Source organism: Pogona vitticeps, chromosome 12 (genome assembly GCF_051106095.1).
Source record: "Pogona vitticeps strain Pit_001003342236 chromosome 12, PviZW2.1, whole genome shotgun sequence".
NCBI classification, from domain to species: Eukaryota; Metazoa; Chordata; class Lepidosauria; order Squamata; family Agamidae; genus Pogona; species Pogona vitticeps.
The window spans coordinates 23,388,622-23,403,117 of NC_135794.1; the positions used below are offsets into that span (position 1 = coordinate 23,388,622).

The 14,496-nt window shown below is 53.6% G+C and overlaps 1 protein-coding gene across 1 annotated transcript; it reads right to left on the bottom strand.

Annotated features, from left to right (window-relative positions):
* Positions 1-3,255: 3,255 nt before the first annotated feature.
* On the bottom strand, positions 3,256-8,299 carry MEX3B (mex-3 RNA binding family member B). The gene is made up of 2 exons (XM_072981599.2): positions 7,923-8,299; positions 3,256-6,549 (listed from the first exon to the last, which is right to left on the bottom strand). Exons 1-2 carry the CDS (start codon positions 8,152-8,154, stop codon positions 4,847-4,849), a joined length of 1,935 nt encoding a protein of 644 aa, XP_072837700.2. The 5' UTR covers positions 8,155-8,299; the 3' UTR covers positions 3,256-4,846.
* Positions 8,300-14,496: the final 6,197 nt, after the last annotated feature.

Consider the following 14,496-nt stretch of genomic DNA (forward strand, 5'->3'; position numbering starts at 1 on the left):
GAGCCGGGCGAAGTTCCTTTCTTGTGACTGTAACTCACACAATCACCCAATTTCTGGATATTGTAGTCCAAAGATATAAACTCTGCCATGCTCTGGAAATGAGACACCTTCCTAGGTTGGGGGATGATGAGGTCTGTAGTCCGAAAACATTAATATTTCCCATCTTTGCTTCATTCTTACTTATTTCTCCCTCTGTCGAATAAACAGGGACTTCCACAGACAGGTCTTTCCCATCAGGATTGAAACTCGAGCTTTCTGGTCCACCCAGTGTTTGAGAGCATGCAGCTATGGGGATTTTAGAAGCTGTAATCATACCCAGTACCTTCCTTCTTAACTGGTGGATCTATCATCAAATTGTGTCCTATCTACCACTATAATGGGTGCAATGTTAATGCCTGAAGAACAGATTCTGGGTGGGACTGTCCCCCCAACCATGCCCTCCAAGGGAAAAAAAAAAACAAATAAACCCTCAGGCACCTTTGGTGGGTACCATATCTCTTACATGAGGACCTGAGGCTGTTTCCAATATTTAATTCATTAGGAAACATTGAACTGACTAAGAAGATGCCCTAAAATAATTGGCTTATTCTCTTCAAAAGGGTTGTCAAGAAGCGCTTGTAGAAATTACAGATGGCATGTGCCAGTTTTGGAAACATACCGCCTTTTCTCCCACCCAGAAGAAAACGTCTGTTCCAAGAGGATGTGCGCTGAATCCATAGATGCGTCACACAAAAAAAATAAACAAAGGCTGGTCCTCTGTCCGTTTGTTTGTTTCTGAAATCCTGTTTTCCTGCATATAAAAAATCCAGACTGGCAAGATTTCCCTAAACTTCCAATCGACTTAAAATGCCTTCCAGGACATCGTTCTACCTCAAAGGTTGGTCTTCTGCATTCCCTGAAGCCCCTGGCTACAAAATGTACCTTAGGAGGAATAAAGAACCTCACCAAAGCCTTATTAAACACCCAGCTTCATTACAGACCCATTAACAGAGACATTTTCTCTCATAAAAATGCTTTGAACCAAGGAAGGCCTGATCCACTCTTGCAGGCAAGAAGGAACAAAGGGACGTGGTCCCAAACAGAGAAGACAGGAGGGGGAGAAATGCAGAAACGACATGAAGTGAAGGTTTACATCTTCCAGACTGCAGGTAATTTTGTTGCAGTAAAGTAAAATGCCTTTGCGGTTTCCGAATTAGACCCAGAGCCCCAAAGGGCCATCAAAACCCATAAAGCTGAGACAGTGACTGGGAGGTTCCATGTACAAGACCCCAGATCATTCTGCAACTGAGCATGGAAAAGTTACCGTTTGGAACCACAGCTTTACCACAGCCACTGATCACGATGCCCGAGGCTTGCTTTATTTATTGTATTTTGTTCCAAATATTTTTACCCTGCGCTTTCTCCTAAAAGCAATGGACCCAAGGCCTCTTGCATCACTAGGAATACATGAAAAGCCCCAAACAGTAAATAATTCCAGTGTTAAAGAAGAATTGGTAACACTGTATTAAATATGTCAGGTAAAAGTACTACAAAAAACAGATTTAGAAGCAACACGATATATACCTTCCTGTTTATGGCCTCCTAGACAGCCAGTCACCAAGGGAAGGCTTGCTTGAAGAGAAAGGTCTTTGCCTGCTTTCGGAAGGACAGCAAAAAAATGGGGCCAGTCTGGCCTCCGGTGGGAGGGAGTTCCACAGGCTGGAAGGGGGCAGTGCAAATATATCCAAGATCTGCTGCGGATCTGTCTGCATAGCACATTTCCCTCTGATGGTTATGCGTGGTGCAATCTTTGTCCCTCACCTACCTAGAAAGACTCTTTTCAGGATAAAGAGGGAATTCAGATGTACCCTCTTCAGCCCTTTGAAAAGACTCGAAGAGCAGTATGTCCCTAATAGATAAAATTAGTACTACATCAGATCAAGCCTGAAACATTTACAGAGGGAAAAAAATGTTGAAACTGAGGCTGTGCTACTTCAGGCACCTCATGAGAAGGCAGGACTCACTGGAAAAGATCATACTAGTGGGAAACATTGGAGGCAGGAGGAAAAGAGGAAGGCCCAATAGAAGATGGACAGATTTCCTAAAGGAAGCCACAACTTTTGAGATTGCAAGAGCTGAGTGAGGCTGTTGCGGACAGGGTATTTTGGTGATCCTTCATTCATGGGCTGGCCCTACGGCAGGGGCAACTTGATGGCCCGTAACCACAAAAGCCCACATGGTTCCACTGACATGGGGGGGGGGAGTAACACTTGGGTTAAGGTGCTCCCCAGTGTTGGCCCCTCAAGAAGGAGCCCCGGTAAGCCTCCTTCCAGATTTCCACCTGGATCGGGACGTAAAAACACGTAAGACAAGAAAGCTTAAAAGCTACCGGTACATTTCCTAGATTCAACAACGGGTTCTGGAAAAATGGTTCTGGTACCTCATTGAAAACAGACGGGAAAACATTATATACTTGAAGAGCCTTTGGTCAACATGGAATTGCTGATGGAGAATCAGGATATACACAGGGATATTTCCCCCCCTGTTTCTAACTAAGTGTATTAAATCGGACACTGACTCTCCAAGTGAACGCCCATGAGGGGAATCGATCACAGGCAGGTTTGACAGATCTCCGGGCCACCTTTCTATCCCCAGGTTCAGCCCCACGGTAAGGCACTGTGGGAGTGAGCAGGCCATGTGTAGCCAACAGACTACAGATCCCATCAGCCACAGGCAGCACCGTCAAGACTGAGAGGTCACATGGTGCAGAGCGCATGAGAAGGGATCCACACTCAGAGAAGACACACACACACACACACACCGTCCTAGGCGGATTCCAGGCTTAGCTGCTCTTCCGCACAACCCATTTCCCCGGCTAGAAGGGGCAGAGACTCACACAGAGATGCGACACGGGGTGTCTTCTTCAGTCAGGCCGTGGGGGACGATGGCACGGACCCATCCTATCTGAGGCAGACGGCAGCAGGAGAGCCTGCTTTCATCAGAGGTTGAGGAGAAGACCCCACCCAGAAACTGCGAGAAGCAAAAAAATATATATCGTATATCGATATAGAAGATCTCCCAGCAAGGAAACAAAGGACAATCATCAGACCCAGAATCTGCCCCAAATAGATGCTCCCCCATCACACAAACATACAAGTGGGTCAGAACCATTAATATCACGTTAACAAGACGTCACTTTTTGTCCACCCCATCGACGTAGGGAGAGGAGAGAGAAAAAAAAACAACATAAACAGAAAGTCTACTCCAAACACTTGATGCTTTTCTGTAATATTTTATTTATATAGAAATACTTAAAAAAACATGAAGTAGCACCATTACTTAAGTTTTACCTTTATTATGTAGAACTTTAAATGTCAGAAAAATAAAACTCTTGATACAATTCCAAATCTTGTCTCAGCAAATATAATATTAGTATTTAACCATGAGGTTAAAGGCCCTTTATCATAAAATAAAATATACTTTGTTTTTAAACTTTGCTCAGTAAAGTACATTTAAGATCAAGTAATATCACCTACATATACATAAACAAGTGATAAACAAATGTATTAAAATAGAAATACTAAACTATAGTGGTGCAACAGAATTTTTTTTTGGAATTTCCACTGAATTCTATTTATAGAAATGTCAGAAAGCATCAACAGTTCCTTTTGATGTATGCGTAAACGCTTTCAAATTTTTTTTTGCAATAATATAGAATAAAATATGTTTCATATCACTGAATAGAAAATATGCTGGGTGAAGCAGTTTTAAAAGATTTTTTTTTCTGAACCTATAAAAAATCTTCATCCCAACAGAGAATACTGTTCAAAGCATTAGACATTTATGGTTTTTTTGCTATTCCATTCACCATTGTGTGATAGTAAAATAATACAGTGTTCTTTGCCATAAGGCCATACTAAAAAATAAAAAAGATTTAACCCAGCTACAAAAAAGTTCACTGAACTTAAATTAAAATACTTGTAAACATCTTCGCAATATGAAATATAATTTTTCAAGTCAAAAAAGAATAAAATACTTCAATCTGTATTAATGCAATTTATCTTTAAAACCTTTAAACGTTTTCATATATATAAGAGATATGTTACAGTTTCCTTTTTTTCATCTTTTTTTTCTTTGATAAAGCTGCAGTATCCTTAAGTTTATTATTATTATTATTATTAACTCTTTTTTTGCCCTTTCAAGAACATTCAAGAAAAGTAACCCATCCATAATTATTTCTCAGTAAGCAACCTAGCAACTACCAGCACTATTATATTAACGGTCCACACACCATCATAATTCCATATGTACTTCCTACTTTAATTTAGAAAAGAGAAAGTTAAGAAGGGAAGAGAGAGAGAGAAAAGAAAGGAAGTGTTTTGGAAATTGGCTTTAAGATAAACGGCAAAAACCTAGCCTATTACTAGAATGTCTTTCCTTAATATTTATAGCATGCATTACGATGGTCCAAACATCCCCCCCCCTTGAGCCATCCTAGACTACAGTACACTCAATGTGAATATTTTTTTAAAAATCGAATTTAATTTGGGGGGGGGCTGGACAACCTGGAAAAAAAAGGGGGTCAGGTCCCCCCTCCCCAAAATTTATTGTTACTCCTTCTGTATTGTTTCTGAGGTGATGGTTGGTTTCGAGAGGTGCAGATGCTGCCCCTGGTAAAGCTTGGCAGCCGACAAGAGGAGGGACCCGGCCTCCCTCTCTGCCTGGAGAGAAAGGCGGATCAATCGCGTGTCTGTCTCTCTCTCTGTGTGTGTTGTGTGTCTTGTGTGAAAGGCGAGCAGGAGAGTCCGGCTTGTGCGTGTGAAGGGGTGGGCGTGCCACACGGGGCGAGGGGGTTGGGTGCCCAGGCTTAGGAGAAGATCCGGATGGCCTGGGTGACGGCACTGTGGCAGACGGGGCACTGGGGGTCGCTCCTCTCGCAGATGCGGTTGGCACACTCCATGCAGAAGAGGTTGTGGCCGCAGGGCACCAGGGCCGCGATCACTTCGCTCTCGAAGCAGATGGAGCAGTCCCGGCTGCCTTTCCTCCTCAAGCCGGAGGACGAGGAGCAGGAGCTGGACGAGGAGCTGGACGAGGAGCTGGAGGAGGAGGACGAGGAGCCCGAGGAATCCGAGGGCAAGCTGGGCAGGTGGCAACCCAGCCCGTTGGCATAGAGGGGGTACGAGCAGGAAGAGGAGGAGGAGGAGGAGGAAGGCGAGGAGGAGGAGGCCACGGCCACGGCCGCCACGGCGGCGGCGATCAGGCGCCCCCCGGGGTCGCTCCGCACCCGTCGGGCCAGGGGGTGCTGCTCGCCCCCAGGGAGCGCCACCTCGGCGGGCAGAGGTGGGGAGAGGCGGGTGGAGGCCGCCGCCGTCGGGGCAGCCCGCCGGGGCCCGCCGCTCACCAGCAAGGCCAGGTTGGCATTCCCGGCGGGGATGCCCCCTCCTCCACCCGGGCTGGACCCCGGGCTGCCCCCGCCGCCCGCGCGCTCGAATTGGGCCCAGAGCAGAGGCGCGCCACCGCCGGCAGGGGGCGCCGGCGCCAAGTCGAAGCCCGGCGGCGACTCGAAGGGGGGCAGCTCGGCGGCGGGGGGGCAGCCGTCCGGGGACCCGACGGCCTCAGCGCCGCTCCCGTAAACGACGCCGTAGCCGTTGCTGGGGTGGTGGTGGTGGTGGCCGCCGCCGTTGGGGTGATGATGATGATGGTGGTGGTGATGATGATGATGGTGGGGGAAGCCGAGGGCCGGGCTGGGCGGGCTGTAGTCGGCCAGGCGGGCGACGCCCCCGCCGCTTCCCCCGGGGCCGTAGTAAGGGGTCTCCGGGGAGGCGCTGCCCAGCGAGCCGGCGCTGTCGGGGCGGTAGTGGGCGGCGGCGAAGGGCTTGCGCCCGGGGGTCGGGGTGAGGCTGGCCGAGGGGGCGGCCGAGGGCAGCGGCGGGGGCGGCGGAGGAGGTGGAGGGGGCGGAGGAGGCGGCGGAGGGGGCGGCGGCGGGGGGGTGGGCTTGCTCCAGAGGCTGCCGGCGCCGCCCCCGGAGCCCAGGAGGTCGAAGCCCACGTCGGTGCCGTTGGCGTGGAAGTCGTTGTCGTCGGTGAGCTCGACCAGGCCGCCGGTGCGGAGGGCGATGTGGGCCTCGATCTCCTCCCGGGCCCGGTCGACGTTCTCGGGCATGCCGGTCACCTCGAAGACGGGCTCCTTGTCGCGGCTCGGGGTGACGATGTAGGTGTGGGTCTGCTGCTGGATCCGCTTGATGGTGGCCCCCTTGGGCCCCACCACCAGGCCCACCACCCGGTAAGGGACCCGCACCTGGATGGTGGTCTGGCCCGGCAGGTTGGGGGGGCTGGGCACCCCCCCGCCGCCGCCCCCGCCCCCGCCGCCGCCCCCATTGCCGTTCAGGGCGGCGCTCTTGTTGCGGGAGGCGCGGATCATGGAGAAGTGCTCGGCCGCCGAGATGATCTCCCGCCGGGCCATGGCCACGTCCTCCTTCCGGCCGGTCACCACGAAGAGCGGTTCCTCCCCGCGGACTGGCGTCTTGATGTACGTGTTGGTCTTGGCCCGCAGCGCCTTGATTTTACAACCTGGAGGAGGAGGGCGGGGGGGGGAGGGGAGGGAGGGAAGGAGGGATGCGGGCAGGGGAGGGGAGGCGAGGGGGGTAGAAACCGGAGGGAGGGAGGGAGAACTCGTTACATCTCTATTTCGCCCCCCCCCCGCGCCACAAAACAGAAAAGAAAAACCATCGGAAGCTGTCACTCGTTCGGAGCCCTTGCACGTCTGCACTTGACTGACTCCACAGCCATCAGCATCACCAGGGAAATAGGCAGCAGCATCCTCTCCGTGCCAACCCTCACCTTTCCACACGCGCCTCATTCTCTCCTCCCCTCCAGCCGCTGCTACCCCGACCCACCCACCCCTCCCCGGCATCACACGTTACTCTCAGGGGTCGAGAGCATGAAGCGGGTGCGGGGAGTGAGAAAGAGAGAGGAAAAACAACGCGGGTCCAGCGGCCCCGCCCCCCCCGCACCCACCCGGCCCCGCGGCGAGGGATGCCAAGAGGGCAGGATGGCACGGCCATGCTTGGCGCGTGGGAGACCCACACAGAGAGAGAGAGAGAGAGACAACGCCCGGGCGGAGTGGGGAGAGGGGGGGAGAGAGAGTCTTCTGGCTGGGCAAGGATGGCCCTCACCTTCCCAGGGAGGGGGGATTAGGGAGGAGTGGGGGGGGTATAAAACCAGCCCTCCCTTTCTGGCACGGCGGTGGGCAACCCGAGGAACAAAGGCACCCCGGCCGGGGCCCCCCACCCCCCTCCCGCCCGCCCCTCTGTTTTCGGAATCCCTCCTGCGGATGCTCGGAGCCCAGCCTTCCCTCCTGGCCAGGAAACCCCCCGCCTGGCTGTCTCTGCGGGCAGGATAGGTCCCGGCCCAAGGCGGCAGGCAGCAACCACGGGGAGGGTGAGGCGCACCGTCCGCGGGGCCGGCCCCACGCCCTTGGAGGGGGAAAAAAGGGGGGGGGGAGGAAGAAATAAAAAAATAATCCAGTTCGGGGAAAGCGGGTCCGGAGCGGCGGGGGTGGGCGTGGGTTGCCCTCCGCACCCCATCTGGCCGGGCAGGGAGGATGCGGAGCGCGTCCCCGCCACACTTTCTTTGTCTAGAGAGGCGGGGTGGGGGCGGGGAGGAGGCGGCGGCGAAGGGGCGAGCAGGCGGCCAGGTTGCCAAAAAAAAAAAACCCCTCCGCCCCCCTCGCCCTCCCCAGGCTGCGGAGACGAGGGCATGGGTGGGTGGGTGGGTGGCAACAGCGCCCTTGGCATCTCCAGACCATAACAAAGCCAAGCGATCCAGAAGCCGGGGGAGAGGGAGGGAGACATACACAAAAAAGGGAGAGATCCAGGCGATCGCCGTCCAACCGCCCCCCCCCCCCAGCCAGCCGCCAGCATCCCCACCCACCACCCACCCACCTTGCCTGCCCACGATCTCGGCAACGTGCTCCGAGCTGGGCACGGGGACGCATTCGGTCATGTTGACGCTCTTCTTGCGCGGCTCCGGGTCGTACAGGGCGCCCGCCTCGTCGTGGTCCAAGCCCAGCAGCGAGAGCTGGTCCAGCGCGATCTGCAGCGCCCGCTGGTCGTCCAGGGTCTCCCCGCCGACGCCCCCATGGCGCTCGATGTCCGCAAACAAGGAGCTGGGCATCGTCCCGGTGGGTGCGCCGGATCGCGCCCTCTTCCTCCTCCTCCTCCTCCTCCTCCTGCCTTCGGATCAGCGGGGAGGGAAAGAGGCGGAGGGCGAGGAAAGAGCGCGCGGCGGGGGAGACGGGGAGAAGGAAAGCCTCCTCCGCTCCGCTCCCCCCCCCCGCTCCTCCTCCTCCTCCTCCTCCTCCGCCCGGGAAGGCAGACACAAAGGACGGCGCTCCGGCCGAGGGGCAGCGGGCGAGCAGACCCCGGCCGGCGGCTCCCGAAGGCGGAGGCGGCGCCCCCCCCAGCCCAGCTCCGGGGGATCCGCTTCTCTCTCCCTCTCTCCTCTCGGCGGCGGAGGGGCCCGGTCCTTGCCTCCTCCTCCTCCTCCTTCGGCTGCGGCAGGAGCGCAGCGAAGACCCTCTCCGCCCGCCGTGCGCTCCGGACCCGGGGGGGGGGGCGCGGGCGATGCTTCTCCAGAAGGCGGGCCTCTTCTTTCTTCTCCCCCCCTCCCGCCACGACTCCGCTCTCTCCCTCCCCCCCTGGCCTGCCGGGGGGGGGAGGAGTGGGTGCTGGGGGGGTGGCGGCTGCGGTGGCGCTCGGGCCGGCGGGGGGGGGAGGAGGAGGAGGAGGAGGGGGAGAGGGAGGCAGCCGCGCCGAGCCGGGAGAGCGAGCGCCCCGGTGCCTCCTCCTGCCCGGTGCCTTCTTCCTCTTCCCTCGGCCTCCCCCCTCGGCGGCGCTCCTTTCTGGACTGGCCCCGATGCCAGGCGAGGGCAGGCGGCGTCCCTGGAAGGAGCCCCTCCCCGCCGCCACTCAGCGCTTTTCTTCCTCCCCTCCCCTCCCTCCCTCCCTCTTCCCCTCCCTTGCTCTGCTCCCTCGCTTTCTCCTCCTCCTCCTCCTCCTCCTTTCGCTGTCTGAGCCTTCGCTGCAGCCAGACAGCGCCGGGGAAAGGCGGCGGCGGCGGCGGCAGAGGGAGGGGAAGGATAAGGGGAAGGAAGGAAGGGAGGGAGGGAGGGAGGGAGGCCAGGGAGCGCCGCAGCCGCGCACCGCTGACAATGCCCGGGGCGGAGTCCGGCCTCGACGGGACCGCTGCGCCCCCCCCCCGATTGGTGGGAACCGGGAGGGAAGGGGTGTGGCCACCGGGGAGCCCCCCCCCGGGCCCCGCCCCTCTGAGGCAAGACTGCTTTTCTTTGTTGTCCAAGGCGCAACTCTGTGTGTGTGTGTGCGTGTGTGTGTGTGTGTACAGTCCAGTCAGTTTCTCGTTCACGGGCCTGAGACCCCTTCGCACAAGGAAAAGTGTGCGCTGAGCAGGAAAAGCCATTGGATATACAGGATACATATACAGTATATATTTCTCACTAAGGGATCTGGCGAGAGGAAGCAAGAAAGCCACCCAACGCCCCCCCCCCCGTAGCCACAAAATTAGGTCTTTGTTCCCCCCTCCCCCGCCGAATCGGAATCGGATCCTGCGTGCAAACGACCCGTGCTTACGCCTGGTGTTGACACCCCTTTCCTTTTTGGGGGGGCGAAAGAGGACCCCTCCTTTCTGCCCTGTCAAGGCGCCTCGGACACCCGAAGCCGGGACTATTTGGGGGGGGCGGGCGGGGAGGGAGGGAGATGAAACATCCCAGCCTCGCATTGTGTGTGTGTTTAGGGGGGGGGAGAGGGCGGGATGCCCCGCACAGCGACACCAGAGCTGACAGGAGGGAGGAGGGCGTGACTGGGACGCCCGCCTCCCTCTCCGTCCGCGCACCGTCCCCACGATCGCCCGACACGGGAGAAAAGGGGCAGGAGGGAGACCCACACGCGGAGAACGGGCCGGGGGTTGCCCGCCCGCTCAAAAGCCCCACCTTTTCTAAACCCCCGTTAGTCTTTCCGCAGCCACAGAAAAAGTCCATTCCCTCTGGGCATGTGCAGAGAGCGGGGCTACGCGCTCCCCTCCCCTCCGGGGCGCATCTTTGGGGAGATAAAAAAGGGGGGGACACACAAGCTTTCCAGGTCATCCCGCGAACACGCCTTCTGTTTATGCCCGGCCGACCCAAGCAAAACGCGCAGGCGGCACAACGCGTTCACACGTGCAGGCGTGCCCATCCCTTTCTCTCCTTCTTGAGCTGCCAAACGGAGACAGCCTTTTTCTTCCTTATAAACCAGCAAAGATCCTTCCAAACCCAAAGTCCTGCAAATACGAGGATGATGCTTTACTTATTTTTCCCCGGGCATGCGCACAAACCCGGGACCTGCCTTTCTTTCCCCCAGTTTAAAGGGTGAAAAGGCTGCGCGCTGCTTCCCATTCAAGAAGACCGAGGGCGGGGCCCGCTTACAAAAGAGGGCGGGGCAGCGGGGGGCTCCTCCCACGAGGACCTGACTCCGCCCCCCCGGGAGCCACGTGCACTTTGGGGTGGTTTGGGAGGAGGGCGGGGGAGGGGCGGGGCTTCCGAGGCTCTTTGTACAGTAGTTTTTGCAGACAAAGGAGGGCAGGTTTGCGCTGGATGGAGAGCGAAGGAGGGAGGAAAGCACATATTAAGTGCAAGCGCCTGATGTATATAATTAGGTGTCATATGCATCACGTATAGAAGAATGTAATATATATTTGGATCCGGAATGCGTGGCCTGGCAAACATCTGGAACACTTCTTGCTCAGCTGCTGCTTTTTGCTCTCCTCCTCCCTTTGTGTTTCCTTCCAGAAAATAGGTGATCGTTTATTGGGTGGCAATCCTTATTTTAATTTTTATATATAAGACAAAGGGCACTTCTGTGAAGGGCCAGGATCCCTTTGCAAAAGAGCTCTGTCTATATATATATATTTAGAGCTCTTTTGCAAAGAGATCCTGGCCCTTCACAGAAGCGCCCTTTGTCTTACCGAAGGATCTCCAACAAATATCTGCCCCACCTTTCGAGGGGGCTTCTTTTTAGGGGGTTTCCTTTCTGCAACCCGGAATCCTGCCATTCAGGTGCAAAGCAAGCAAACATAATGCAGAACTCTAAAAGGTAGCTGTAAAGCCCACATCATGTCTTGCCTTTGAGTTCCCTGGGTAAAGGCAAAAAACAGCTGTCAGATCAATGAGGTGCATTACAGCCGGACTGAAAATGGGATTCATGCACACAGGAGCTGGTTGGTCCTTCCTGCTCTCGTTTCTGGAAAGATATCTCGCACAGGAGCGCCGTGATTGTTTTTATTGTGTGCCTGTTTTATTGCAAAGGTCTATTCTGCTTTTCTTGGCTGAAGAAAAAGCAAGATTATAACCCAATATCCTCAGCCCTTATGGCAGTCGTTATTGTTGCTGTTTTTATTCATATACTACCCTATAGTGCTAAAACACGCCCTGGATGGTTTACAACACAGCTATGCAAACAACTTGCCTCCCAGCTACAACCCTGAGAGGATGGAAGGCCGAGTAAACCCTGATCCGGCGACCAGAACCCAACGGGATCGAACTCAGGTTTTAAGCAGAAGCTTGACTGCAGTACTGCAGTTTAACGCCGGTGCTAAAAAAACCAGATCTACACACCTCTGCTGCAAATATATATGTGGGACTTGGTTTTCTTTTGTACCCTCTGCATTAGCATTTCTGTAAATGGGGTGAGTCACCTGAGGTCTCTAGCCATATGATGTAGCCCTTGGTCTCCTTTTAAGGCATTCTAGAAAGAAACTGGGTAACAGCAAATTGGGGGGGGGGTCTCCCAACAATTTGGTGGTTTGCATCAGGCAGCCTTCTCTCCTGATACATCTTTGTCAGTCAGGATCCAGTGATGGATTCCTTTCTCTTCCTCCCAGCAGGCTTGTCCATTCCCTTCTGGCATATTAAAACCCGCCAGTGGGAATTACTGACATTCTGAGCTAGCATCGTATCCCTAGTAAATTATGATTCAAACAAATATATATTTCTCTCTTTTTTTAAAAAAAAAAGTGTACTCAGTGTATTGACCGACAGGCTCCCCGCCAGCAGTAAGCCTCCATAAAAGAGGCCATAAACTTTAATTTCTAAATTAAAACAATAAAACCAGCAAATAAAATGAGTTTAAAGGAAGCGATGATAGCGCTGGTATGCCAGGAAGCTAACTGTTTGCGAAGAAAGATACTGATGGAGAATTATTTTCACCACCCACCTAAACAGTCCAGGACAAAGGATCTGAAAGGGGAGAAGGAATACACCTCTTATTTGTTTGTTTACTTAAAATATTTTTATCCCACTTTTCTTCTTAAAAAGCAACCTCTTTTTAGGTGTTTATTTCTTAGCAGAAGGCAGGCATCAACCAGACCCAGTTTGATTTTCCATGCGATTTTCCTCCTTTCCAAATCAACCTCCAAAGGCTTTTCAGCCTGGACATTTTTCTCCTTTCCTGCTGTTTTCCCCCATGTATTTTTCTTTGAATGCATAGCTGAAAGCATCTGTCCATTACCCTTCTCGTGACATGACCAAAATATTTTAGCTTTCTGCCTTTTTGTGTGCTTTATGCTTTTCTTTTTTTGTTCAGGCTTATTACTTCTCTGTCAATCACCCTCCCAGTAAAAAACAATTTTAAGAAATAAAAATCCTAAAGGTGTCGGATTCCCTATTTTCCAAAGGGAAATCTAACACTGAAAATCATCTAGGTTTGGGGGATGTTAAGCCCCGCATGGACTGAGCATTGTACCAGGAAGTGTGGTGTAATGGGTAGAGCAGATATTAGCCGCACACATCCTCCGTGAGCACTACCTCACTCAAGGTCAAGAGATCTCCTGGGTTGGTCCTGGAAGATCTTGGAAGATCCCTGAGGTTGGGTGGGTTGTGGATTCCACCCCTCGCTCCACATGAGAAAATCTGCTTTGGATTCAAGAGATGGCTAAGTCAGCAGGAACCAGCCCCAGAGAGTGCTGGCATCTCATAAGCCCCAGGCTAGGTCCGTGGGCCCATAAGGAGTGTCCCCTTTGCAGGGGAAGCATCTACAGTAGCAAGGGTCTCCTTGGGAGGAGACTCCCTTGCTGACGTGTCAGCGGTAACTTGCACCAAGGCCAGGGTTTCATCGCTTGCAGCTTAAAGGAAGACAGAGTGGAGTTTTATTCACCAAATAAGGCATCACCCACAGGAGCTGCTCCTCCATTGGCGTCTGTTGCCGACTCCACTTCCAGTGGGCTGTGAATCCACCCCAGCCTCTCGGCTGCTCTTCATAGGAGCTCTCCAGGGTGCTGAACCAGATCTCTAAAACTGGGTCAACACCTGGGAGAACACCTGTCCAGTGCCGACAAAAGGCCTGAGTGGATTTGCATCGCACCTCCCATAAATGAGAAGCCCTTTGCCCCACTGGGCTGCTTCTCACTCCTCATTTCCTCGGCATGGAGGGGGTCTAAATAAATGTGCCTTGAGTGCATTTTCCATCATGCAAACACAAAAACACAAAAGTCCATCAAACAATGAACTCGTTTGATGGACTTGCTCAGTCCCCCCCCCCCTTTGTGCCCTACTACGGCCCTTCCACATTAAGGAAACACACCTGCAAGTCACAGTTTCCTAGCATGCAGGTGTATTTGGTCGGCTGCTTACAGGCACAAGTGTTAACACCATCCCAGGTAATTGTTTATGATAGCTGCAACCTGTTATTTCTTCTGGATGTTGTTGCTGTGTTTTACGAGGTTCCAGCCCGTTGCCTCCTAACAAGGATCTATCTCATCAGGCAGGTTGGCTCTCTTCTGCCCCCTTGGCTGCCTGCTGTTCAAAATTCTGTGATCACCCAATCTGTTCTGCATATCTGCAGATTGTATCCTGTTGGACAGAAATGTGTGTGTTGCTGGCGCTGCTTTGTGTAAGCGGTTTTGCAGTTAGCCTCTGTGTGGAAACTGGATGGTGCCTTATGACCTTAGCTCTTGGTACAGAACTATGAATTTTGGTTACAAACTCTAGCTGCACAGCAGAAGTGCAGGGAGCTACAAAGCAGAACTAGTTTCAAGTCCCCAAGAGTAGACCACCCCTTTTCCTTCTCATCAAGAGGCACGTACAGTCTCAATAACTCACTCCGAAACATTAGTAAGAGAAAGAATAAAAAAGGTTTCATTCACTCACAGTCGAATAGTTTAGAAAGACCAGCATACTGTACAAAAATGACTGCTTTGCAGCAACAGGCCTCAACAAGACTCACAGCCTGCTTCCAGCAGACTCCAGCAGACTACGTACTAATTGCACTCTGACGGCATAATTGCATATTAATTCTTACTGCTAAGTGCCAGCAGACTGAAAAGAGAGGAGAAAGGACACTCAAGCAGAGAGGTGTGGCTCTCATTGAAATCAGAGGCAGGGGAGAAATAATTGGCTACTGCTGGATTGATTGACAGTCACCCCAGCCCAGAAAGGTCCCTCCCACCCAAACAAATTGAAGGCAGCATACG

Excerpts from the sequence above, each read along its gene's own strand:
- MEX3B (XM_072981599.2), bottom strand. The coding sequence starts at position 8,154 with ATGCCCAGCTCCTTGTTTGCGGACATCGAGCGCCATGGGGGCGTCGGC. Across the intron at positions 6,550-7,922 it reads CGAGATCGTGGGCAGGCAAG|GTTGTAAAATCAAGGCGCTG; the intron begins GTGGGTGGGTGG and ends CTCCTCCTCCAG.